The sequence below is a fragment of the Rutidosis leptorrhynchoides genome, chromosome 5 (assembly GCF_046630445.1).
Source record: "Rutidosis leptorrhynchoides isolate AG116_Rl617_1_P2 chromosome 5, CSIRO_AGI_Rlap_v1, whole genome shotgun sequence".
Classification (NCBI taxonomy): domain Eukaryota; kingdom Viridiplantae; phylum Streptophyta; class Magnoliopsida; order Asterales; family Asteraceae; genus Rutidosis; species Rutidosis leptorrhynchoides.
In genome coordinates this window covers 298,108,623-298,136,432 of record NC_092337.1, presented here as the reverse complement: position 1 = coordinate 298,136,432, position 27,810 = coordinate 298,108,623, and the positions used below count along the sequence as shown (strand labels likewise).

The window sequence follows — 27,810 nt, the reverse complement described above, 5'->3', positions numbered from 1 at the left end:
TTTTGATGTAAAGAAAGTTTGTCTTTTAAAAACGAATGCAATGTTTGTAAAACGTATCATATAGAGGTCAAATACCTCGCGATGTAATCAACTATTGTGAATCGTTTATAATGTATATGAACGGGTCCTTTCAGAGCCGGAGGGGGATAAGGAGCCGGAACAGGTGATTGAGGAAGTTAAAAATATACCGGTAAAGGTTGCTGCTAAACCGGTAGCTAAGGAGTATCAACCACCGCTCCCATACCCGAGAAAACAGAGGTTAGAGAAGTTAGAGGCGGAAAAATCAAAGTTCATGGAGTTGATCAAGAAAGTGAATGTCAACTTACCTTTCATTGATGTTATTGCGGGGATGCCCAAGTATGCTTGGTTCATGAAGGATTTGCTTACCAACCGAAAGAAGATGGAAAGTGTTTCATCCGTGACGTTAAATGCAGCATGTACAGCGGTGGTGACAAACCAACTTCCCGAGAAGTTGGAAGATCCGGGCTGTTTTACTATTCCTTGTTTATTGGGGGATCTTGCTTGTATGCGGGCATTGGCGGATTTGGGTGCTAGTTTTAATTTAATGCCCTACTCTATTTACCTTAAACTAGCACCTGGGGAACTTAGACCCACTCGTATGGCCATACAACTAGCGGACCGCTCTATTAAATACCCTCGTGGGATTATAGAGAACATGCTAGTTAAGACCGGGACATTAGTTTTCCCCGCCGACTTTGTAGTTTTAGACATGGAAGTGGATGAAAGGATTCCACTCATTTTGGGAAGGCCATTTTTGAATACCGCTAGATGTCTAATTGATGTTTATGGCCAACAGTTGACCCTTAGAATAGGTGACCAAAAGGTGTCCTTTGCTATTGATAAGGCATTAAAATGAAATGTCCCGTTCTTATTGATTAAAAACGTTCCATATTAATTGATTTCGTTGCGAGGTTTTGACCTCTATATGAGACGTTTTTCAAAGACTGCATTCATTTTAAAACAAACCATAACCTTTATTTCATCAATAAAGGTTTAAAAAGGTTTACGTAGATTATCAAATAATGATAATCTAAAATATCCTGTTTACACACAACCATTACATAATGGTTTACAATACAAATATGTTACAACAAAATAAGTTTCTTGAATGCAGTTTTTACACAATATCATACAAGCATGGACTCCAAATCTCGTCCTTATTTAAGTATGCGACAGCGGAAGCTCTTAATAATCACCTGAGAATAAACATGCTTAAAACGTCAACAAAAATGTTGGTGAGTTATAGGTTTAACCTATATATATCAAATCGTAACAATAGACCACAAGATTTCATATTTCAATACACATCCCATACATAGAATTAAAAATCATTCATATGGTGAACACCTGGTAACCGACATTAACAAGATGCATATATAAGAATATCCACATCATTCCGGGACACCCTTCGGATATGATATAAATTTCGAAGTAGTAAAGCATCCGGTACTTTGGATGGGGTTTGTTAGGCCCAATAGATCTATCTTTAGGATTCGCGTCAATTAGGGTGTCTGTTCCCTAATTCTTAGATTACCAGACTTAATAAAAAGGGGCATATTCGATTTCGATAATTCAACCATAGAATGTAGTTTCACGTACTTGTGTCTATTTTGTAAATCATTTATAAAACCTGCATGTATTCTCATCCCAAAAATATTAGATTTTAAAAGTGGGACTATAACTCACTTTCACAGATTTTTACTTCGTCAGGAAGTAAGACTTGGCCACTGGTTGATTCACGAACCTATAACAATATATACATATATATCAAAGTATGTTCAAAATATATTTACAACACTTTTAATATATTTTGATGTTTTAAGTTTATTAATTCAGCTGTCCTCGTTAGTAACCTACAACTAGTTGTCCACAGTTAGATATACAGAAATAAATCAATAAATATTATCTTGAATCAATCCACGACCCAGTGTATACGTATCTCAGTATTGATCACAACTCAAACTATACATATTTTGGAATCAACCTCAACCCTGTATAGCTAACTCCAACATTCACATATAGAGTGTCTATGGTTGTTCCGAAATATATATAGATGTGTCGACATGATAGGTCGAAACATTGTATACGTGTCTATGGTATCTCAAGATTACATAATATACAATACAAGTTGATTAAGTTATGGTTGGAATAGATTTGTTACCAATTTTCACGTAGCTAAAATGAGAAAAATTATCCAATCTTGTTTTACCCATAACTTCTTCATTTTAAATCCGTTTTGAGTGAATCAAATTGCTATGGTTTCATATTTAACTCTATTTTATGAATCTAAACAGAAAAAGTATAGGTTTATAGTCAAAAAAATAAGTTACAAGTCATTTTTGTAAAGGTAGTCATTTCAGTCGAAAGAACGACGTCTAGATGACCATTTTAGAAAACATACTTCCACTTTGAGTTTAACCATAATTTTTGGATATAGTTTCATGTTCATAATAAAAATTATTTTCTCAGAATAACAACTTTTAAATCAAAGTTTATCATAGTTTTTAATTAACTAACCCAAAACAGCCCGCGGTGTTACTACGACGGCGTAAATCCGGTTTTACAGTGTTTTTCGTGTTTCCAGGTTTTAAATCATTAAGTTAGCATATCATATAGATATAGAACATGTGTTTAGTTAATTTTTAAAGTCAAGTTAGAAGGATTAACTTTTGTTTGCGAACAAGTTTAGAATTAACTAAACTATGTTCTAGTGATTACGAGTTTAAACCTTCGAATAAGATAGTTTTATATATATGAATCGAATGATGTTATGAACATCATTACTACCTCAAGTTTAGTAGGTAAACCTACTGGAAGTGACAAGAAATGATCTAGCTTCAAAGGATCTTGGATGGCTTGAAAGTTCTTGAAGTAGGATCATGACACAAAAACAAGTTCAAGTAAGATTTTTACTCGAATTAAGATAGTTTATAGTTATAGAAATTGAATCAAAGTTTGAATATAAATATTACCTTGAATAAGAAAGATAACCTACTGTATATAACAAAGGTTTCTTGATCTTAGATGATTACTTGGAATGGATTAGAAAGCTTGAAAGTAAATTAGTAAACTTGAAGGGATTTTTGAAGTGTTCTTGAAGTGTTCTTGAAGTGTTCTTCCTATGATGATTATAGCTTGATTCTTGAAGTGATTTTTGATGAAGATGATGATTAACTACTGGAAAAATACGTTCATAATAGTGTGTGTGTGTTGAGAGAGAATTAGAAAGAGAATTGGAAGTGAAATGGAGTGAATGATGAGTGGTAATTGGTGAGTGGTGAGTGGGGTTAAAAGGAGTTCTAGTTAGTTGACTAGCTCATGATAGAAGTTAAAATCGATTAGTCATACATGACATAATCAAGAGTGGAATCCCATGCTAGTTCCTATTGGTATATACCCATATTAAGTACGTTTTGAAGCTGTGTATAATACGGGTAAAAATACGACTAGAATTCTTGATGAAAGAAAAGAATGGGAAAGTAACTATAACCATTTTCATTAAGTATGAGTGTTTTGATATATGTCTTTAAGTCTTCCAAAAGTATTTTAATACATCTAAATACACTACATGTATATACATTTTAACTGAGTCGTTAAGTCATCGTTAGTCGTTACATGTAAGTGTTGTTTTGAAACCTTTAAGTTAACGATCTCAATTAATGTTGTTAACCCATTGTTTATTATATCTAATGAGATGTTAAATTATTATATTATCATGATATTATGATATATTAATATATCTTAATATGATATATATACATTTAAATGTCGTTACTACGATAATCGTTACATATATGTCTCGTTTCGAAATCCTTAAGTTAGTAGTCTTGTTTATATGTATATAACTCATTGTTAATATACTTATGGAGATACTTACTTATCATAATCTCATGTTAACCATATGTATATCCATATATATATTGTCATGTCGTTTTTACAAGTTTTAACGTTCGTGAATCGCCGGTCAACTTGGGTGGTCAATTGTCTATATGAAACATATTTCAATTAATCAAGTCTTAACAAGTTTGATTGCTTAACATGTTGGAAACATTTAATCATGTAAATATCAATCTCAATTAATATATATAAACATGGAAAAGTTCGCGTCACTACAGTACCTACCCGTTAAATAAATTTCGTCCCGAAATTTTAAGCTGTTGAAGGTGTTGACGAATCTTCTGGAAATAGATTCGGGTATTTCTTCTTCATCTGATCTTCATGCTCCCAGGTGAACTCGGGTCCTCTACAAGCATTCCATCGAACCTTAATAATTGGTATCTTGTTTTTCTTAAGTCTTTTAACCTAACGATCCATTATTTCGACGGGTTCTTCGATGAATTGGAGTTTTTCGTTGATTTGGATTTCATCTAACAGAATAGTGAGATCTTCTTTAGCAAAACATTTCTTCAAATTCGAGACGTGGAAAGTGTTATGTACAGCCGCGAGTTGTTGAGGTAACTCAAGTCGGTAAGCTACTGGTCCGACACGATCAATAATCTTGAATGGTCCAATATACCTTGGATTTAATTTCCCTCATTTACCAAATCGAACAACGCCTTTCCAAGGTGCAACTTTAAGCATGACCATCTCTCCAATTTCAAATTCTATATCTTTTCTTTGAATGTCAGCGTAGCTCTTTTGTCGACTTTGGGCGGTTTTATACCGTTGTTGAATTTGGATGATCTTCTCGGTAGTTTCTTGTATAATCTCCGGACCCGTAATCTGTCTATCCCCTACTTCACTCCAACAAATCGGAGACCTGCACTTTCTACCATAAAGTGCTTCAAACGACGCCATCTCAATGCTTGAATGGTAGCTGTTGTTGTAGGAAAATTCTGCTAACGGTAGATGTCGATCCCAACTGTTTCCGAAATCAATAACACATGCTCGTAGCATGTCTTCAAGCGTTTGTATCGTCCTTTCGCTCTGCCCATCAGTTTGTGGATGATAGGCAGTACTCATGTCTACACGAGTTCCTAATGCTTGCTGTAATGTCTGCCAGAATCTTGAAATAAATCTGCCATCCCTATCAGAGATAATAGAGATTGGTATTCCATGTCTGGAGACGACTTCCTTCAAATACAGTCGTGCTAACTTCTCCATCTTGTCATCTTCTCTTATTGGCAAGAAGTGTGCTGATTTGGTGAGACGATCAACTATTACCCAAATAGTATCAAAACCACTTGCAGTCCTTGGCAATTTAGTGATGAAATCTATGGTAATGTTTTCTCATTTCCATTCTGGGATTTCGGGTTGTTGAAGTAGAAGGGATGGTTTCTGATGCTCAGCTTTGACCTTAGAACACGTCAAACATTCTCCTACGTATTTAGCAACATCGACTTTCATACCCGGCCACCAAAAATGTTTCTTGAGATCCTTGTACATCTTCCCCGTTCCAGGATGTATTGAGTATCTGGTTTTATGAGCTTCTCTAAGTACCATTTCTCTCATATCTCCAAATTTTGGTACCCAAATCCTTTCAGCCCTATACCGTATTCTGTCTTCCCGAATATTAAGATGCTGCTCCGATCCTTTGGGTATTTCATCCTTTAAATTTCCTTCTTTTAAAACTCCTTGTTGCGCCTCCTTTATTTGAGTAGTAAGGTTATTATGAATCATTATATTCATAGATTTTACTCGAATGAGTTCTCTGTCCTTCCTACTCAAGGCATCGGCTACCACATTTGCCTTCCCTGGGTGGTAACGAATCTCAAAGTCGTAATCATTCAACAATTCAATCCACCTACGCTGCCTCATATTCAGTTGTTTCTGATTAAATATGTGTTAAAGACTTTTGTGGTCGGTATATATAATACTTTTGACCCCATATAAGTAGTACCTCCAAGTCTTTAATGCAAAAACAACCGCGCCTAATTCCAAATCATGCGTCGTATAATTTTGCTCGTGAATCTTCAATTGTCTAGACGCATAAGCAATCACCTTCGTTCGTTGCATTAATACACAACCGAGACCTTGCTTTGATGCGTCACAATTAATCACAAAATCATAATTCCCTTCAGGCAATGACAATATAGGTGCCGTAGTTAGCTTTTTCTTCAATAACTGAAACGCTTTCTCTTGTTCATCTTTCCATTCAAATTTCTTCCCTTTATGCGTTAATGCAGTCAAGGGTTTTGCTATTCTGGAAAAGTCTTGGATGAACCTTCTGTAGTAACCAGCTAGTCCTAAAAACTGGCGTATGTGTTTCAGAGTTTTCGGGGTTTCCCACTTTTCAACAGTTTCTATCTTTGCCGGATCCACCTTAATACCTTTTTTGTTCACTATGTGACCGAGGAATTGAACTTCTTCCAACCAAAATGCACACTTTGAAAATTTAGCGTACAATTCTTCCTTCCTCAATACTACTAACACCTTTCTCAAATGTTCACCGTGTTCTTGGTCATTCTTTGAGTAAATAAGTATGTCATCAATGAAAACAATGACAAACTTGTCAAGGTATGGTCCACACACTCAGTTCATAAGGTCCATGAACACAGTTGGTGCATTAGTTAAACCAAATGGCATGACCATAAACTCGTAATGACCGTAACATGTTCTGAAAGCAGTCTTTGGAATATCATCTTCTTTCACCCGCATTTGATGATACCCGGAACGTAAGTCAATCTTTGAATAAACAGACGAGCCTTGTAGTTGATCAAATAAGTCGTCGATTCTCGGTCGTGGGTAGCGGTTCTTGATGGTAAGTTTGTTCAACTCTCGGTAGTCGATACACAACCTGAATGTACCATCTTTCTTCTTGACAAACAAAACAGGAGCTCCCCACGGTGATGTGCTTGGTCGAATGAAACCACGCTCTAAAAGTTCTTGTAATTGGCTTTACAGTTCTTTCATCTCGCTGGGTGCGAGTCTGTAAGGAGCACGAGCTATTGGTGCAGCTCCTGGTACAAGATCTATTTGAAATTCAACGGATCGATGTGGGGGTAATCCCGGTAATTCTTTCGGAAATACATCGGGAAATTCTTTTGCAATGGGAACATCATTGATGCTCTTTTCTTCAGTTTGTACTTTTTTGACGTGTGCTAGAACAGTATAGCAACCTTTTCTTATTAGTTTTTATGCCTTCAAATTACTAATAAAATGTAGCTTCGTGTTGCCCTTTTCTCTGTACACCATTAAGGGTTTTCATTTTTCTCGTATAATGCGAATTGCATTTTTGTAACAAACGATCTCTGCTTTCACTTCTTTCAACCAGTCCATACTGATTATCTCATCAAAACTCCCTAACTCTACAGGTATCAAATCAATCTTAAATGTTTCGCTAACCAGTTTAATTTCTCGATTCCGACATATATTATCTGCTGAAATTAATTTACCATTTGCTAATTCGAGTAAAAATTTACTATCCAAAGGCGTCAATGGACAACTTAATTTAGCACAAAAATCTCTACTCATATAGCTTCTATCTGCACCCGAATCAAATAAAACGTAAGCAGATTTATTGTCAATAAGAAACGTACCCGTAACAAGCTCCAGGTCTTCCTGTGCCTCTGCCGCATTAATATTGAAAACTCTTCCGCGGCCTTGTCCATTCGTGTTCTCCTGGTTCGGGCAATTTCTAATAATGTGGCCCGGTTTTCCACATTTATAACAAACTACATTGGCATAACTTGCCCCGACACTACTTGCTCCGCCATTACTCGTTCCGACACCATTTGTTCCTTTCGTTCTATTAACCCCTGGTCCGTAGACCTCACACTTCGCCGCGCTATGACCATTTCTTTTACACTTGTTGCAAAATTTGGTGCAGAACCCCGAGTGATACTTTTCACACCTTTGGCATAGCTGCTTCTGATTGTTGTTTTTGTTGCGGTTATTATTGTTGTTGGGATGATTGTTGTAGTTGCTGCTGTTGTTGTTGTTGTTGTTGTTGTTGTTGTTGGGCCGTTTGTTGTAGTTGGGATTGATGTTGCGATTGTTGGGATAATTGTTGCGATTATTGTTGTAATTGCTGTTGTTGTTGTATTGGTGATTCTTATCACCGTTTTCCTCCCACTTTCTTTTGACTTGCTTCACATTGGCCTCTTCAGCAGTCTGTTCTTTAATTCTTTCTTCAATCTAGTTCACTAGTTTGTGAGCCATTCTACATGCCTGTTGTATGGAGGCGGGCTCGTGTGAACTTATATCTTCTTGAATTCTTTCCGGTAATCCTTTCACAAACGCGTCGATCTTCTCTTCCTCATCTTCGAATGCTCCCGGACACAATAGGCACAATTCTGTGAATCATCTTTCGTACGTGGTAATATCAAATCCTTGGGTTCGTAACCCTCTAAGTTCTGTCTTGAGCTTATTGACCTCGGTTCTGGGACGGTACTTTTCGTTCATCAAGTGCTTGAATACTGACCACGGTAGTGCGTACGCATCGTCTTGTCCCACTTGCTCTAGATAGGTATTCCACCATGTTAACGCAGAACCTGTGAAGGTATGCGTAGCGTACTTCACTTTGTCCTCTTCAGTACACTTACTTATGGCAAACACCGATTCAACCTTCTCGGTCCACCGTTTCAATCCTATCGGTCCTTCGGTTCCATCAAATTCCAAAGGTTTGCAGGCAGTGAATTCTTTGTAGGTGCATCCTACACGATTTCCTGTACTGCTAGATCCAAGGTTATTGTTGGTATGTAGCGCAGCCTGTACTGCGGCTATGTTTGAAGCTAGAAAAGTACGGAATTCTTCTTCATTCATATTCACGATGTGTGGAGTAGTCGGTGCCATTTCCTTCAAAATAGTCAATTGGAATAAGTTAATCATACAGAATATTAAGAGTAGTTAATAGTATTTCGTAGCATAATATGAACTCATTTATAAAAGCTTTTTCTTCATATTAGCGTTTTATAAGTTTAAATTCGGGTAGTACCTACCCGTTAAGTTCATACTTAGTAGCTAATATACAATTCAACTACTACAATTCTATATGAAAAACTGATTATAATAATATTTCGCGTTCAAACTTTTATACAATATTTTACAAACTTACAATACCGCTTATTTTACATATAGCATGAAATATAGCACACAATAAATTTGATACAAGATGGTTGTGAAGATAATTCTAGTTAGTACACAAGTCGTTCAGCAAAGGCACTAAAGACACGTAATTCATACGTCCAGAAACAAGTCATGCATTCTGGTTTTACTAGGATTACTTCCCATCCTTGGTCTTGTGGAACATAACCGTTATGGCTGTTGATAAGACAGCGTGTTGTAACGTCGTCAAAGGGACGAGGGTTACATAATGTCCAACAGTCCTGTAACAATCTAAAAACCTCATTTCTTACCCCAATTACCGACTCCGTCACTTGTGGGAACGTTTTGTTTAATAGTTGTAGCCCGATGTTCTTGTTCTCACTTTGGTGAGAAGCGAACATTACTAATCCGTAAGCATAACATGCTTCTTTATGTTGCATGTTAGCCGCTTTTTCTAAATCACGAAGTCCAATATTCGGATATATTGAGTCAAAATAATTTCTTAACCCATTGCGTAAAATAGCATTTCGGTTCCCCGCAATATATGCGTCAAAGTAAACACATCGTAACTTATGGATTTCCCAATGTGATATCCCCCATCTTTCGAACGAAAGCCTTTTATAAACCAAGGCATTCTTGGAACGTTCTTCGAATGTCTTACAAACTGATCTCGCCTTAAATAGTTGTGCCGAAGAATTCTGACCGACTCTAAACAAGATTTCATCAATCATGTCTCCGGGTAGGTCTCTTAAAATATTGGGTTGTCTATCCATTTTTTGTTTTTATACTGTAAAATAGACAGGAGTTAGATTCATAAAAAAAAATACTTATTAATACAAGCAATTTTTACATATATCATAAAGCATAAGCACACTATATTACATATATTACACGACACGAATACAACTATCTTATTCTAACTCGCTTGTTTCTTCTTCTTCGGTTTTGGTTCGTTTTGCTAAGTTTCTAGGGATATATGATGTTCCCCTAATACGAGCCGTAATTTTCCACATTGGTTTAGAAAAACCTGATGGTTTAGAGGTTCCCGGGTCATTGTTACTGTAGTGACCCGAACTTTTCCATGTTTATATATATTAATTGAGATTGATGTTTACATGATTAAATGTTTCCAACATGTTAAGCAATCAAACTTGTTAAGACTTGATTAATTGAAATAGGTTTCATATAGACAATTGACCACCCAAGTTGACCGGTGATTCACGAACGTTAAAACTTGTAAAAAACTATATGATGACATATATATGGTTATATATATAGTTAACATGATATTATGATAAGTAAACATATCATTAATTATATTAACAATGAACTACATATGTAAAAACAAGACTACTAACTTAATGATTTTGAAACGAGACATATATGTAACGTTTATCGTTGTAACGACATTTAATGTATATATATCATATTAAGAGATATTCGTACATCATAATATCATGATAATATAATAATTTAAAATCTCTTTTGTTATTATAAACATTGGGTTAACAACATTTAACAAGATCGTTAACCTAAAGGTTTCAAAACAACACTTACATGTAACGACTAACGATGACTTAACGACTCAGTTAAAATGTATATACATGTAGTGTTTTAATATGTATTTATACACTTTTGAAAGACTTCAATACACTTATCAAAATACTTCTACTTAACAAAAATGCTTACAATTACATTCTCGTTCAGTTTCATCAACAATTCTACTCGTATGCACCCGTATTCGTACTCGTACAATACACAGCTTTTAGATGTATGTACTATTGGTATATACACTCCAATGATCAGCTCTTAGCAGCCCATGTGAGTCACCTAACACATGTGGGAACCATCATTTGGCAACTAGCATGAAATATCTCATAAGATTACAAAAATATGAGTAATCATTCATGACTTATTTACATGAAAACAAAATTACATATCCTTTATATCTAATCCATACACCAACGACCAAAAACACCTACAAACACTTTCATTCTTCAATTTTCTTCATCTAATTGAACTCTCTCAAGTTCTATCTTCAAGTTCTAAGTGTTCTTCATATATTTTACAAGTTCTAGTTACATAAAATCAAGAATACTTTCAAGTTTGCTAGCTCACTTCCAATCTTGTAAGGTGATCATCCAACCTCAAGAAATCTTTGTTTCTTACAGTAGGTTATCATTCTAATACAAGGTAATAATCATATTCAAACTTTGGTTCAATTTCTATAACTATAACAATCTTATTTCAAGTGATGATCTTACTTGAACTTGTTTTCGTGTCATGATTCTGCTTCAAGAACTTCGAGCCATCCAAGGATCCATTGAAGCTAGATCCATTTTTCTCTTTTCCAGTAGGTTTATCCAAGGAAATTAAGGTAGTAATGATGTTCATAACATCATTCGATTCATACATATAAAGCTATCTTATTCGAAGGTTTAAACTTGTAATCACTAGAACATAGTTTAGTTAATTCTAAACTTGTTCGCAAACAAAAGTTAATCCTTCTAACTTGACTTTTAAAATCAACTAAACACATGTTCTATATCTATATGATATGCTAACTTAATGATTTAAAACCTGGAAACACGAAAAACACCATAAAACCGGATTTACGCCGTCGTAGTAACACCGCGGGCTGTTTTGGGTTAGTTAATTAAAAACTATGATAAACTTTGATTTAAAAGTTGTTATTCTGAGAAAATGATTTTTATTATGAACATGAAACTATATCCAAAAATTATGGTTAAACTCAAAGTGGAAGTATGTTTTCTAAAATGGTCATCTAGACGTCGTTCTTTCGACTGAAATGACTACCTTTACAAAAACGACTTGTAACTTATTTTTTCGACTATAAACCTATACTTTTTCTGTTTAGATTCATAAAATAGAGTTCAATATGAAACCATAGCAATTTGATTCACTCAAAACGGAGTTATGGGTAAAACAAGATTGGATAATTTTTCTCATTTTAGCAACGTGAAAATTGGTAACAAATCTATTCCAACCATAACTTAATCAACTTGTATTATATATTATGTAATCTTGAGATACCATAGACACGTATACAATGTTTCGACCTATCATGTCGACACATCTATATATATTTCGGAACAACCATAGACACTCTATATGTGAATGTTGGAGTTAGCTATACAGGGTTGAGGTTGATTCCAAAATATATATAGTTTGAGTTGTGACCAATACTGAGATACGTATACACTGGGTCGTGGATTGATTCAAGATAATATTTATCAATTTATTTTTCTGTACATCTAACTGTGGACAACTAGTTGTAGATTACTAACGAGGACAGCTGACTTAATAAACTTAAAACATCAAAATATATTAAAAGTGTTGTAAATATATTTTGAACATACTTTGATATATATGTATATATTGTTATAGGTTCGTGAATCAACCAGTGGCCAAGTCTTACTTCCCGGCGAAGTAAAAATCTGTGAAAGTGAGTTATAGTCCCACTTTTAAAATCTAATATTTTTGGGATGAGAATACATGCAGGTTTTATAAATGATTTACAAAATAGACACAAGTACGTGAAACTACATTCTATGGATGAATTATCGAAATCGAATATGCCCCTTTTTATTAAGTCTGGTAATCTAAGAATTAGGGAACAGACACCCTAATTGACGCGAATCCTAAAGATAGATCTATTGGGCCTAACAAACCCCATCCAAAGTACCGGATGCTTTAGTACTTCGAAATTTATATCATATCCGAAGGGTGTCCCGGAATGATGGGGATATTCTTATATATGCATCTTGTTATTGTCGGTTACCAGGTATTCACCATATGAATGATTTTTATCTCTATGTATGGGATGTGTATTGAAATATGAAATCTTGTGGTCTATTGTTACGATTTGATATATATAGGTTAAACCTATAACTCACCAACATTTTTGTTGACGTTTTAAGCATGTTTATTCTCAGGTGATTATTAAGAGCTTCCGCTGTCGCATACTTAAATAAGGACAAGATTTGGAGTCCATGCTTGTATGATATTGTGTAAAAACTGCATTCAAGAAACTTATTTTGTTGTAACATATTTGTATTGTAAACCATTATGTAATGGTCGTGTGTAAACAGGATATTTTAGATTATCATTATTTGATAATCTACGTAAAGCTTTTTAAACCTTTATTGATGAAATAAAAGTTATGGTTTGTTTAAAAATGAATGCAGTCTTTGAAAAACGTCTCATATAGAGGTCAAAACCTCGCAACGAAATCAATTAATATGGAACGTTTTTAATCAATAAGAACGGGACATTTCAGTTGGTATCCGAGCGTTGGTCTTAGAGAACCAGAAAATTTGCATTAGTGTGTCTTATCGAGTTTGTTAGGATGCATTAGTGAGTCTGGACTTCGACCGTGTTTTCTTTAAAAATGATTGCTTAACATTTTTGTTGGAAACTATATATTTTTAACATATGAATATTATGTGATATATTAATCTCTTAACGTGTTTGATATTATGTGATAGATGTCTACCTCTAGAACAAGTCCCATTGACTCACCTAATAATAATGAAGAGTCAAATGTAAATTGGAATGATTTGTGGACTGATTCACAAGTTCCCGAAGAGGAACCGGAAGAAGAGTCGGAACCGGAAGAAGAATCGGAACCGGAAGAAGAATCGGAACCGGATGAAGAAATAGAACCGGTGGGGGAAATAATAAAACGGTTAAGTAAAAGAAAATCCTCAACCAACCGACCAAAGTTAATTATGGTCAATGGTGTTTCCGCCAAGGAAGCAAAATATTGGGAGGATTACCAATTCTCCGATGAATCGGATTCCGACGAGAATTCCGATGATGTTATAGAAATTACCCCAACTGAATTTAAAAAGGCAAAAGAAAATAATAAGGGAAAGGGCATAAAAATAGAGAAATCTAATTCCAACCCCGATGAACTTTATATGTATCGTCAACCCCCGAAGTCCTTAAGTTGTAACAATGACCCGGGAACCTCTAAACCACCAGGTTTTTCTAAACCAATGTGGACAACGACGGCTCGTATTAGGGGAACATCATATATCCCTAGAAACTTGGCAAAACGAACCAAAACCGAAGAAGAAGAAACAAGCGAGTCGGAATAAGATAGTTGTATTCGTGTGGTGTAATATATGGAATATAGTGTTCTTATGCTTTATGATATATGTAAAAATTGCTTGTATTAATAAGTATTTTTTTTATGAATCTAACTCTTGTCTATTTTACAGTTTAAAAACACAAAATGGATAGACAACCCAATATTTTAAGAGACCTACCCGGAGACATGATTGATGAAATCTTGTCTAGAGTCGGCCAGAATTCTTCGGCACAACTATTTAAGGCGAGATCAGTTTGTAAGACATTCGAAGAACGTTCCAAGAATGTCTTGGTTTATAAGAGACTTTCGTTTGAAAGATGGGGGATATCACATTGGGAAACCCATAAGTTACGATGTGTTTACTTTGACGCATATATTGTGGGGAACCCAAATGCTATTTTACGCAACGGGTTAAGAAATTATTTTGACTCAATATATCCGAATATTGGACTTCGTGATTTAGAAAAAGCGGCTAACATGCAACATAAAGAAGCATGTTATGCTTACGGATTAGTAATGTTCGCTTCTCACCAAAGTGAGAACAAGAACATCGGGCTACAACTATTAAACAAAACGTTTCCACAAGTGACGGAGTCGGTAATTGGAGTAAGAAATGAGGTTTTTAGATTATTACGGGACTGTTGGACATTACGTAACCCTCGTCCCTTTGACGACGTTACAACACGCTGTCTTATAAACGGTCATAACGGTTATGTTGCACAAGACCAAGGATGGGAATTAGTCCTAGTAAAACCAGAATGCATGACTTGTTTCTGGACGTATGAATTACGTGTCTTTATTGCCTTTGCTGAACGACTTGTATACTAGCTAGAATTATCTTCACAACTATCTTGTATCAAAGTTATTGTGTGCTATATTTCAAGCTTTATGTAAAATAAGCGGTATTGTAAGTTTGTAAAATATTGTATAAAAGTTTGAACGCGAAATATTATTATAATCAGTTTTTCATATAGAATTGTAGTAGTTGAATTGTATATTAGCTACTAAGTATGAACTTAACGGGTAGGTACTACCCGAATTTAAACTTATAAAACGCTAATATGAAGAAAAAGCTTTTATAAATGAGTTCATATTATGCTACGAAATACTATTAACTACTCTTAATATTCTGTATGATTAACTTGTTCCATTTGACTATTTTGAAGGAAATGGCACCGACTACTCGACACACCGTGAATATGAATGAAGAGGAATTCCGTACTTTTCTAGCTTCAAACATAGCCGCAGTACAGGCTGCGCTACATACCAACAATAACCTTGGATCTAGCAGTACAGGAAATCGTGTAGGATGCACCTACAAAGAATTCACTGCCTGCAAACCTTTGGAATTTGATGGAACCGAAGGACCGATCGGATTGAAACGGTGGACCGAGAAGGTTGAATCGGTGTTTGCCATAAGTAAGTGTACTGAAGAGGACAAAGTGAAGTACGCTACGCATACCTTCACAGGTTCTGCGTTAACATGGTGGAATACCTATCTAGAGCAAGTGGGACAAGACGATGCGTACGCACTACCGTGGTCAGCATTCAAGCACTTGATGAACGAGATGTACCGTCCCAGAACCGAGGTCAATAAGCTCAAGACAGAACTTAGAGGGTTACGAACCCAAGGATTTGATATTACCACGTACGAAAGACGATTCACAGAATTGTGCCTATTGTGTCCGGGAGCATTCGAAGATGAGGAAGAGAAGATCGACGCGTTTGTGAAAGGATTACCGGAAAGAATCCAAGAAGATATAAGTTCACACGAGCCCGCCTCCATACAACAGGCATGTAGAATGGCTCACAAACTAGTGAACCAGATTGAAGAAAGAATTAAAGAACAGACTGCTGAAGAGGCCAATGTGAAGCAAGTCAAAAGAAAGTGGGAGGAAAATGGTGATAAGAATCACCAATACAACAACAGCAGCAATTACAACAATAATCGCAACAATTATCCCAACAATCGCAACATCAATCGCAACTACAACAAACGGCCCAACAATAACAACAACAACAACAACAGCTACATCAACTACAACAATCATCCCAACAACAATAATAACCGCAACAACAACAACAATCAGAAGCAGCTATGCCAAAGGTGTGAAAAGTATCACTCGGGGTTCTGCACCAAATTTTGCAACAAGTGTAAAAGAAATGGTCATAGCGCGGCGAAGTGTGAGGTCTACGGACCAGGGGTTAATAGAACGAAAGGAACAAATGGTGTCGGAACGAGTAATGGCGGAGCAAGTAGTGTCGGAGCAAGTTATGCCAATGTAGTTTGTTATAAATGTGGAAAACCAGGCCACATTATTAGAAATTGCCCGAACCAGGAGAACACGAATGGACAAGGCCGTGGAAGAGTTTTCAATATTAATGCGGTAGAGGCACAGGAAGACCCGGAGCTTGTTACGGGTACGTTTCTTATTGACAATAAATCTGCTTACGTTTTATTTGATTCGGGTGCGGATAGAAGCTATATGAGTAGAGATTTTTGTGCTAAATTAAGTTGTCCATTGACGCCTTTGGATAGTAAATTTTTACTCGAATTAGCAAATGGTAAATTAATTTCAGCAGATAATATATGTCGGAATCGAGAAATTAAACTGGTTTGCGAAACATTTAAGATTGATTTGATACCAGTAGAGTTAGGGAGTTTTGATGTGATAATCGGTATGGACTGGTTGAAAGAAGTGAAAGCGGAGATCGTTTGTTACAAAAATGCAATTCGCATTATACGAGAAAAAGGAAAACCCTTAATGGTGTACGGAGAAAAGGGCAACACGAAGCTACATCTTATTAGTAATTTGAAGGCACAAAAACTAATAAGAAAAGGTTGCTATGCTGTTCTAGCACACGTCGAGAAAGTACAAACTGAAGAAAAGAGCATCAATGATGTTCCCATTGCAAAAGAATTTCCCGATGTATTTCCGAAAGAATTACCGGGATTACCCCCACATCGATCCGTTGAATTTCAAATAGATCTTGTACCAGGAGCTGCACCAATAGCTCGTGCTCCTTACAGACTCGCACCCAGCTAGATGAAAGAACTGCAAAGCCAATTACAAGAACTTTTAGAGCGTGGTTTCATTCGACCAAGCACATCACCGTGGGGAGCTCCTGTTTTGTTTGTCAAGAAGAAAGATGGTACATTCAGGTTGTGTATCGACTACCGAGAGTTGAACAAACTTACCATCAAGAACCGCTACCCACTACCGAGAATCGACGACTTATTTGATCAACTACAAGGCTCGTCTGTTTATTCAAAGATTGACTTACGTTCCGGGTATCATCAAATGCGGGTGAAAGAAGATGATATTCCAAAGACTGCTTTCAGAACACGTTACGGTCATTACGAGTTTATGGTCATGCCGTTTGGTTTAACTAATGCACCAGCTGTGTTCATGGACCTTATGAACCGAGTGTGTGGACCATACCTTGACAAGTTTGTCATTGTTTTCATTGATGACATACTTATTTACTCAAAGAATGACCAAGAACACGGTGAACATTTGAGAAAGGTGTTAGAAGTATTGAGGAAGGAAGAATTGTACGCTAAGTTTTCAAAGTGTGCATTTTGGTTGGAAGAAGTTCAATTCCTCGGTCACATAGTGAACAAAGAAGGTATTAAGGTGGATCCGGCAAAGATAGAAACTGTTGAAAAGTGGGAAACCCCGAAAACTCCGAAACACATACGCCAGTTTTTAGGACTAGCTGGTTACTACAGAAGGTTCATCCAAGACTTTTCCAGAATAGCAAAACCCTTGACTGCATTAACGCATAAAGGGAAGAAATTTGAATGGAATGATGAACAAGAGAAAGCGTTTCAGTTATTGAAGAAAAAGCTAACTACGGCACCTATATTGTCATTGCCTGAAGGGAATGATGATTTTGTGATTTATTGTGACGCATCAAAGCAAGGTCTCGGTTGTGTATTAATGCAACGAACGAAGGTGATTGCTTATGCGTCTAGACAATTGAAGATTCACGAACAAAATTATACGACGCATGATTTGGAATTAGGCGCGGTTGTTTTTGCATTAAAGACTTGGAGGCACTACTTATATGGGGTCAAAAGTATTATATATACCGACCACAAAAGTCTTCAACACATATTTAATCAGAAACAACTGAATATGAGGCAGCGTAGGTGGATTGAATTATTGAATGATTACGATTTTGAGATTCGTTACCACCCGGGGAAGGCAAATGTGGTAGCCGATGCCTTGAGCAGGAAGGATAGAGAACCCATTCGAGTAAAATCTATGAATATAATGATTCATAATAACATTACTACTCAAATAAAGGAGGCGCAACAAGGAGTTTTAAAAGAGGGAAATTTAAAGGATGAAATACCCAAAGGATCGGAGAAGCATCTTAATATTCGGGAAGACGGAACCCGGTATAGGGCTGAAAGGATTTGGGTACCAAAATTTGGAGATATGAGAGAAATGGTACTTAGAGAAGCTCATAAAACCAGATACTCAATACATCCTGGAACGGGGAAGATGTACAAGGATCTCAAGAAACATTTTTGGTGGCCGGGTATGAAAGCCGATGTTGCTAAATACGTAGGAGAATGTTTGACGTGTTCTAAGGTCAAAGCTGAGCATCAGAAACCATCAGGTCTACTTCAACAACCCGAAATCCCGGAATGGAAATGGGAAAACATTACCATGGATTTCATCACTAAATTGCCAAGGACTGCAAGTGGTTTTGATACTATTTGGGTAATAGTTGATCGTCTCACCAAATCAGCACACTTCCTACCAATAAGAGAAGATGACAAGATGGAGAAGTTAGCACGACTGTATTTGAAGGAAGTCGTCTCCAGACATGGAATACCAATCTCTATTATCTCTGATAGGGATGGCAGATTTATTTCAAGATTCTGGCAGACATTACAGCAAGCATTAGGAACTCGTCTAGACATGAGTACTGCCTATCATCCACAAACTGATGGGCAGAGCGAAAGGACGATACAAACGCTTGAAGACATGCTACGAGCATGTGTTATTGATTTCGGAAACAGTTGGGATCGACATCTACCGTTAGCAGAATTTTCCTACAACAACAGCTACCATTCAAGCATTGAGATGGCGCCGTTTGAAGCACTTTATGGTAGAAAGTGCAGGTCTCCGATTTGTTGGAGTGAGGTGGGGGATAGACAGATTACGGGTCCGGAGATTATACAAGAAACTACCGAGAAGATCATCCAAATTCAACAACGGTTGAAAACCGCCCAAAGTCGACAAAAGAGCTACGCTGACATTAAAAGAAAAGATATAGAATTTGAAATTGGAGAGATGGTCATGCTTAAAGTTTCACCTTGGAAAGGCGTTGTTCGATTTGGTAAACGAGGGAAATTAAATCCAAGGTATATTGGACCATTCAAGATTATTGATCGTGTCGGACCAGTAGCTTACCGACTTGAGTTACCTCAACAACTCGCGGCTGTACATAACACTTTCCACGTCTCGAATTTGAAGAAATGTTTTGCTAAAGAAGATCTCACTATTCCGTTAGATGAAATCCAAATCAACGAAAAACTCCAATTCATCGAAGAACCCGTCGAAATAATGGATCGTGAGGTTAAAAGACTTAAGCAAAACAAGATACCAATTGTTAAGGTTCGATGGAATGCTCGTAGAGGACCCGAGTTCACCTGGGAGCGTGAAGATCAGATGAAGAAGAAATACCCGCATCTATTTCCAGAAGATTCGTCAACACCTTCAACAGCTTAAAATTTCGGGACGAAATTTATTTAACGGGTAGGTACTGTAGTGACCCGAACTTTTCCATGTTTATATATATTAATTGAGATTGATGTTTACATGATTAAATGTTTCCAACATGTTAAGCAATCAAACTTGTTAAGACTTGATTAATTGAAATAGGTTTCATATAGACAATTGACCACCCAAGTTGACCGGTGATTCACGAACGTTAAAACTTGTAAAAAACTATATGATGACATATATATGGTTATATATATAGTTAACATGATATTATGATAAGTAAACATATCATTAATTATATTAACAATGAACTACATATGTAAAAACAAGACTACTAACTTAATGATTTTGAAACGAGACATATATGTAACGTTTATCGTTGTAACGACATTTAATGTATATATATCATATTAAGAGATATTCGTACATCATAATATCATGATAATATAATAATTTAAAATCTCTTTTGTTATTATAAACATTGGGTTAACAACATTTAACAAGATCGTTAACCTAAAGGTTTCAAAACAACACTTACATGTAACGACTAACGATGACTTAACGACTCAGTTAAAATGTATATACATGTAGTGTTTTAATATGTATTTATACACTTTTGAAAGACTTCAATACACTTATCAAAATACTTCTACTTAACAAAAATGCTTACAATTACATTCTCGTTCAGTTTCATCAACAATTCTACTCGTATGCACCCGTATTCGTACTCGTACAATACACAGCTTTTAGATGTATGTACTATTGGTATATACACTCCAATGATCAGCTCTTAGCAGCCCATGTGAGTCACCTAACACATGTGGGAACCATCATTTGGCAACTAGCATGAAATATCTCATAAGATTACAAAAATATGAGTAATCATTCATGACTTATTTACATGAAAACAAAATTACATATCCTTTATATCTAATCCATACACCAACGACCAAAAACACCTACAAACACTTTCATTCTTCAATTTTCTTCATCTAATTGAACTCTCTCAAGTTCTATCTTCAAGTTCTAAGTGTTCTTCATATATTTTACAAGTTCTAGTTACATAAAATCAAGAATACTTTCAAGTTTGCTAGCTCACTTCCAATCTTGTAAGGTGATCATCCAACCTCAAGAAATCTTTGTTTCTTACAGTAGGTTATCATTCTAATACAAGGTAATAATCATATTCAAACTTTGGTTCAATTTCTATAACTATAACAATCTTATTTCAAGTGATGATCTTACTTGAACTTGTTTTCGTGTCATGATTCTGCTTCAAGAACTTCGAGCCATCCAAGGATCCATTGAAGCTAGATCCATTTTTCTCTTTTCCAGTAGGTTTATCCAAGGAAATTAAGGTAGTAATGATGTTCATAACATCATTCGATTCATACATATAAAGCTATCTTATTCGAAGGTTTAAACTTGTAATCACTAGAACATAGTTTAGTTAATTCTAAACTTGTTCGCAAACAAAAGTTAATCCTTCTAACTTGACTTTTAAAATCAACTAAACACATGTTCTATATCTATATGATATGCTAACTTAATGATTTAAAACCTGGAAACACGAAAAACACCATAAAACCGGATTTACGCCGTCGTAGTAACACCGCGGGCTGTTTTGGGTTAGTTAATTAAAAACTATGATAAACTTTGATTTAAAAGTTGTTATTCTGAGAAAATGATTTTTATTATGAACATGAAACTATATCCAAAAATTATGGTTAAACTCAAAGTGGAAGTATGTTTTCTAAAATGGTCATCTAGACGTCGTTCTTTCGACTGAAATGACTACCTTTACAAAAACGACTTGTAACTTATTTTTTCGACTATAAACCTATACTTTTTCTGTTTAGATTCATAAAATAGAGTTCAATATGAAACCATAGCAATTTGATTCACTCAAAACGGATTTAAAATGAAGAAGTTATGGGTAAAACAAGATTGGATAATTTTTCTCATTTTAGCAACGTGAAAATTGGTAACAAATCTATTCCAACCATAACTTAATCAACTTGTATTGTATATTATGTAATCTTGAGATACCATAGACACGTATACAATGTTTCGACCTATCATGTCGACACATCTATATATATTTCGGAACAACCATAGACACTCTATATGTGAATGTTGGAGTTAGCTATACAGGGTTGAGGTTGATTCCAAAATATATATAGTTTGAGTTGTGATCAATACTGAGATACGTATACACTGGGTCGTGGATTGATTCAAGATAATATTTATTAATTTATTTTTCTGTACATCTAACTGTGGACAACTAGTTGTAGGTTACTAACGAGGACAGCTGACTTAATAAACTTAAAACATCAAAATATATTAAAAGTGTTGTAAATATATTTTGAACATACTTTGATATATATGTATATATTGTTATAGGTTCGTGAATCAACCAGTGGCCAAGTCTTACTTCCCGGCGAAGTAAAAATCTGTGAAAGTGAGTTATAGTCCCACTTTTAAAATCTAATATTTTTGGGATGAGAATACATGCAGGTTTTATAAATGATTTACAAAATAGACACAAGTACGTGAAACTACATTCTATGGATGAATTATCGAAATCGAATATGCCCCTTTTTATTAAGTCTGGTAATCTAAGAATTAGGGAACAGACACCCTAATTGACGCGAATCCTAAAGATAGATCTATTGGGCCTAACAAACCCCATCCAAAGTACCGGATGCTTTAGTACTTCGAAATTTATATCATATCCGAAGGGTGTCCCGGAATGATGGGGATATTCTTATATATGCATCTTGTTATTGTCGGTTACCAGGTATTCACCATATGAATGATTTTTATCTCTATGTATGGGATGTGTATTGAAATATGAAATCTTGTGGTCTATTGTTACGATTTGATATATATAGGTTAAACCTATAACTCACCAACATTTTTGTTGACGTTTTAAGCATGTTTATTCTCAGGTGATTATTAAGAGCTTCCGCTGTCGCATACTTAAATAAGGACAAGATTTGGAGTCCATGCTTGTATGATATTGTGTAAAAACTGCATTCAAGAAACTTATTTTGTTGTAACATATTTGTATTGTAAACCATTATGTAATGGTCGTGTGTAAACAGGATATTTTAGATTATCATTATTTGATAATCTACGTAAAGCTTTTTAAACCTTTATTGATGAAATAAAAGTTATGGTTTGTTTAAAAATGAATGCAGTCTTTGAAAAACGTCTCATATAGAGGTCAAAACCTCGCAACGAAATCAATTAATATGGAACGTTTTTAATCAATAAGAACGGGACATTTCAGTTACAACTTAAGGACTTCGGGGGTTGACGATACATATAAAGTTCATCGGGGTTGGAATTAGATTTCTCTATTTTTATGCCCTTTCTCTTATTATTTTCTTTTGCCTTTTTAAATTCAGTTGGGGTAATTTCTATAACATCATCAGAATTCTCGTCGGAATCCGATTCATCGGAGAATTGGTAATCCTCCCAATATATTGCTTCCTTGGCGGAAACACCATTGACCATAATTAAACTTGGTCGGTTGGTTGAGGATTTTCTTTTACTTAACCGTTTTATTATTTCCCCCACCGGTTCTATTTCTTCATCCGGTTCAGATTCTTCTTCCGGTTCCGATTCTTCTTCCGGTTCCGACTCTTCTTCCGGTTCCTCTTCGAGAACTTGTGAATCAGTCCACGAATCATTCCAATTTAGATTTGACTCTTCATTATTATTAGGTGAGTCAATGGGACTTGTTCTAGAGGTAGACATCTATCACATAATATCAAACGCGTTAAGAGATTAATATATCACATAATATTCACATGTTAAAAATATATAGTTTCCAACAAAATTTGTTAAGCAATCATTTTTCAAGTAAACACGGTCGAAGTCCAGACTCACTAATGCATCCTAACAAACTCGATAAGACACACTAATGCAAAATTCTGGTTCTCTAAGACCAACGCTCTGATACCAACTGAAATGTCCCGTTCTTATTGATTAAAAACGTTCCATATTAATTGATTTCGTTGCGAGGTTTTGACCTCTATATGAGACGTTTTTCAAAGACTGCATTCATTTTAAAACAAACCATAACCTTTATTTCATCAATAAAGGTTTAAAAAGCTTTACGTAGATTATCAAATAATGATAATCTAAAATATCCTGTTTACACACGACCATTACATAATGGTTTACAATACAAATATGTTACAACAAAATAAGTTTCTTGAATGCAGTTTTTACACAATATCATACAAGCAAGGACTCCAAATCTCGTCCTTATTTAAGTTTGCGACAGCGAAAGCTCTTAATAATCACCTGAGACTAAACATGCTTAAAACATCAACAAAAATGTTGGTGAGTTATAGGTTTAACCTATATATATCAAATCGTAACAATAGACCACAAGATTTCATATTTCAATACACATCCCATATATAGAGATAAAAATCATTCATATGGTGAACACCTGGTAACCGACATTAACAAGATGCATATATAAGAATATCCCCATCATTCTGGGACACCCTTCGGATATGATATAAATTTCGAAGTACTAAAGCATCCGGTACTTTGGATGGGGTTTGTTAGGCCCAATAGATCTATCTTTAGGATTCGCGTCAATTAGGGTGTCTGTTCCCTAATTCTTAGATTACCATACTTAATAAAAAGGGGCATATTCGATTTCGATAATTCAACCATAGAATGTAGTTTCACGTACTTGTGTCTATTTTGTAAATCATTTATAAAACCTGCATGTATTCTCATCCCAAAAATATTAGGTTTTAAAAGTGGGACTATAACTCACTTTCACAGATTTTTACTTCGTCGGGAAGTAATACTTGGCCACTGGTTGATTCACGAACCTATAACAATATATACATATATATCAAAGTATGTTCAAAATATATTTACAACACTTTTAATATATTTTGATGTTTTAAGTTTATTAAGTCAGCTGTCCTCGTTAGTAACCTACAACTAGTTGTCCACAGTTAGATATACAGAAATAAATCGATAAATATTATCTTGAATCAATCCACGACCCAGTGTATACGTATCTCAGTATTGATCACAACTCAAACTATACATATTTTGGAATCAACCTCAACCCTGTATAGCTAACTCCAACATTCACATATAGAGTGTCTATGGTTGTTCCGAAATATATATAGATGTGTCGACATGATAGGTCGAAACATTGTATACGTGTCTATGGTATCTCAAGATTACATAATATACAATAGAAGTTGATTAAGTTATAGTTGGAATAGATTTGTTACCAATTTTCACGTAGCTAAAATGAGAAAAATTATCCAATCTTGTTTTACCCATAACTTCTTCATTTTAAATCCGTTTTGAGTGAATCAAATTGCTATGGTTTCATATTGAACTCTATTTTATGAATCTAAACAGAAAAAGTATAGGTTTATTGTCGGAAAAATAAGTTACAGGTCGTTTTTGTAAAGGTAGTCATTTCAGTCGAAAGAACGACGTCTAGATGACCATTTTAGAAAACATACTTCCACTTTGAGTTTAACCATAATTTTTGGATATAGTTTCATGTTCATAATAAAAATTATTTTCTCAGAATAACAACTTTTAAATCAAAGTTTATCATAGTTTTTAATTAACTAACCCAAAACAGCCCGCGGTGTTACTACGACGGCGTAAATCCGGTTTTACGGTGTTTTTCGTGTTTCCAGGTTTTAAATCATTAAGTTAGCATATCATATAGATATAGAACATGTGTTTAGTTAATTTTAAAAGTCAAGTTAGAAGAATTAACTTTTGTTTGCGAACAAGTTTAGAATTAACTAAACTATGTTCTAGTGATTACGAGTTTAAACCTTCGAATAAGATAGTTTTATATATATGAATCGAATGATGTTATGAACATCATTACTACCTCAACTTTAGTAGGTAAACCTACTGGAAGTGACAAGAAATGATCTAGCTTCAAAGGATCTTGGATGGCTTGAAAGTTCTTGAAGTAGGATCATGACACAAAAACAAGTTCAAGTAAGATTTTTACTCGAATTAAGATAGTTTATAGTTATAGAAATTGAATCAAAGTTTGAATATGAATATTACCTTGAATAAGAAAGATAACCTACTGTATATAACAAAGGTTTCTTGATCTTAGATGATTACTTGGAATGGATTAGAAAGCTTGAAAGTAAATTAGTAAACTTGAAGGGATTTTTGAAGTGTTCTTGAAGTGTTCTTCCTATGATGATTATAGCTTGATTCTTGAAGTGATTTTTGATGAAGATGATGATTAACTACTGGAAAAATACGTTCATAATAGTGTGTGTGTGTTGAGAGAGAATTAGAAAGAGAATTGGAAGTGAAATGGAGTGAATGATGAGTGGTAATTGGTGAGTGGTGAGTGGGGTTAAAAGGAGTTCTAGTTAGTTGACTAGCTCATGGTAGAAGTTAAAATTGATTAGTCAAACATGACATAATCAAGAGTGGAATTCCATGCTAGTTCCTATTGGTATATACCCATAGTAAGTACGTTTTGAAGCTGTGTATAATACGGGTAAAAATACGACTAGAATTCTTAATGAAAGAAAAGAATGGGAAAGTAACTGTAACCATTTTCGTTAAGTATGAGTGTTTTGATATATGTCTTTAAGTCTTCCAAAAGTATTTTAATACATCTAAATACACTACATGTATATACATTTTAACTGAGTCGTTAAGTCATCGTTAGTCGTTACATGTAAGTGTTGTTTTGAAACCTTTAAGTTAACGATCTCAATTAATGTTGTTAACCCATTGTTTATTATATCTAATGAGATGTTAAATTATTATATTATCATGATATTATGATATATTAATATATCTTAATATGATATATATACATTTAAATGTCGTTACAACGATAATCGTTACATATATGTCTCGTTTCGAAATCCTTAAGTTAGTAGTCTTGTTTATATGTATATAACTCATTGTTAATATACTTATGGAGATACTTACTTATCATAATCTCATGTTAACCATATGTATATCCATATATATATATCGTCATGTTGTTTTTATAAGTTTTAACGTTCGTGAATCGCTGGTCAACTTGGGTGGTCAATTGTCTATATGAAACATATTTCAATTAATCAAGTCTTAACAAGTTTGATTGCTTAACATGTTGGAAACATTTAATCATGTAAATATCAATCTCAATTAATATATATAAACATGGAAAAGTTCGGGTCACTACATAAAATACCCCGGTTACCTAGATGACACTTGTTTTTTTTTTTTTTTGCAAACCGTGGACACACATGTTGAGTTTTTGCAGGAGTTTCCAGAATTGCAGGGAACAGGGGAATGTGAAATAGCAAGTGATGAAGGGGATGTGTTAGATGAGGTGGATTTGATGACCACCTTAATGGCTGAAGGTTATGAGCCAACCGAAGAAGAGCATGAGGAGTTGGAGAAAGCAAACGCATACAGGAGCAAAACTTCAATTGAAGAGGCTCCTGAATTAGAGTTGAAACCACTCCCGGATAATTTAGAGTATGCTTTTCTTGGGGAGGAGTCTAAACTCCCGGTGATTATTGCTTCCGATCTTTCTGTAAGTCAAAAGTCTAAACTTGTCTCCATGTTAAAAGCCCACAAACCGGCTATTGCATGGAAAATTCAGGATATTAAGGGTATTAGTCCTTCTTATTGTACACACAAAATCTTAATGGAAGATAACTTCAAACCGTGTGTGCAACGACAAAGGCGACTAAACCCACATATACAGGAAGTGGTTAAAAAGGAGATTGTTAAACTCCTTGATGCAGGTCTTATTTATCCTATCTCTGACAGTCCTTGGGTGAGTTCGGTTCAATGTGTGCCCAAAAAGGGTGGCATGACCGTGATCACAAACGAAAAGAATGAATTAATTTCTACCAGGACTGTCACGGGATGGCGGGTGTGCATTGACTATCG

At 35.1% G+C, this 27,810-nt stretch overlaps 1 protein-coding gene across 1 annotated transcript; it reads left to right on the top strand.

Annotated features, from left to right (window-relative positions):
• Positions 1-292: 292 nt before the first annotated feature.
• LOC139849439 (uncharacterized) lies at positions 293-27,759 on the top strand. Its single transcript, XM_071839097.1, has 3 exons — positions 293-865; positions 27,173-27,448; positions 27,688-27,759. Exons 1-3 carry the CDS (start codon positions 293-295, stop codon positions 27,757-27,759), a joined length of 921 nt encoding a protein of 306 aa, XP_071695198.1.
• Positions 27,760-27,810: the final 51 nt, after the last annotated feature.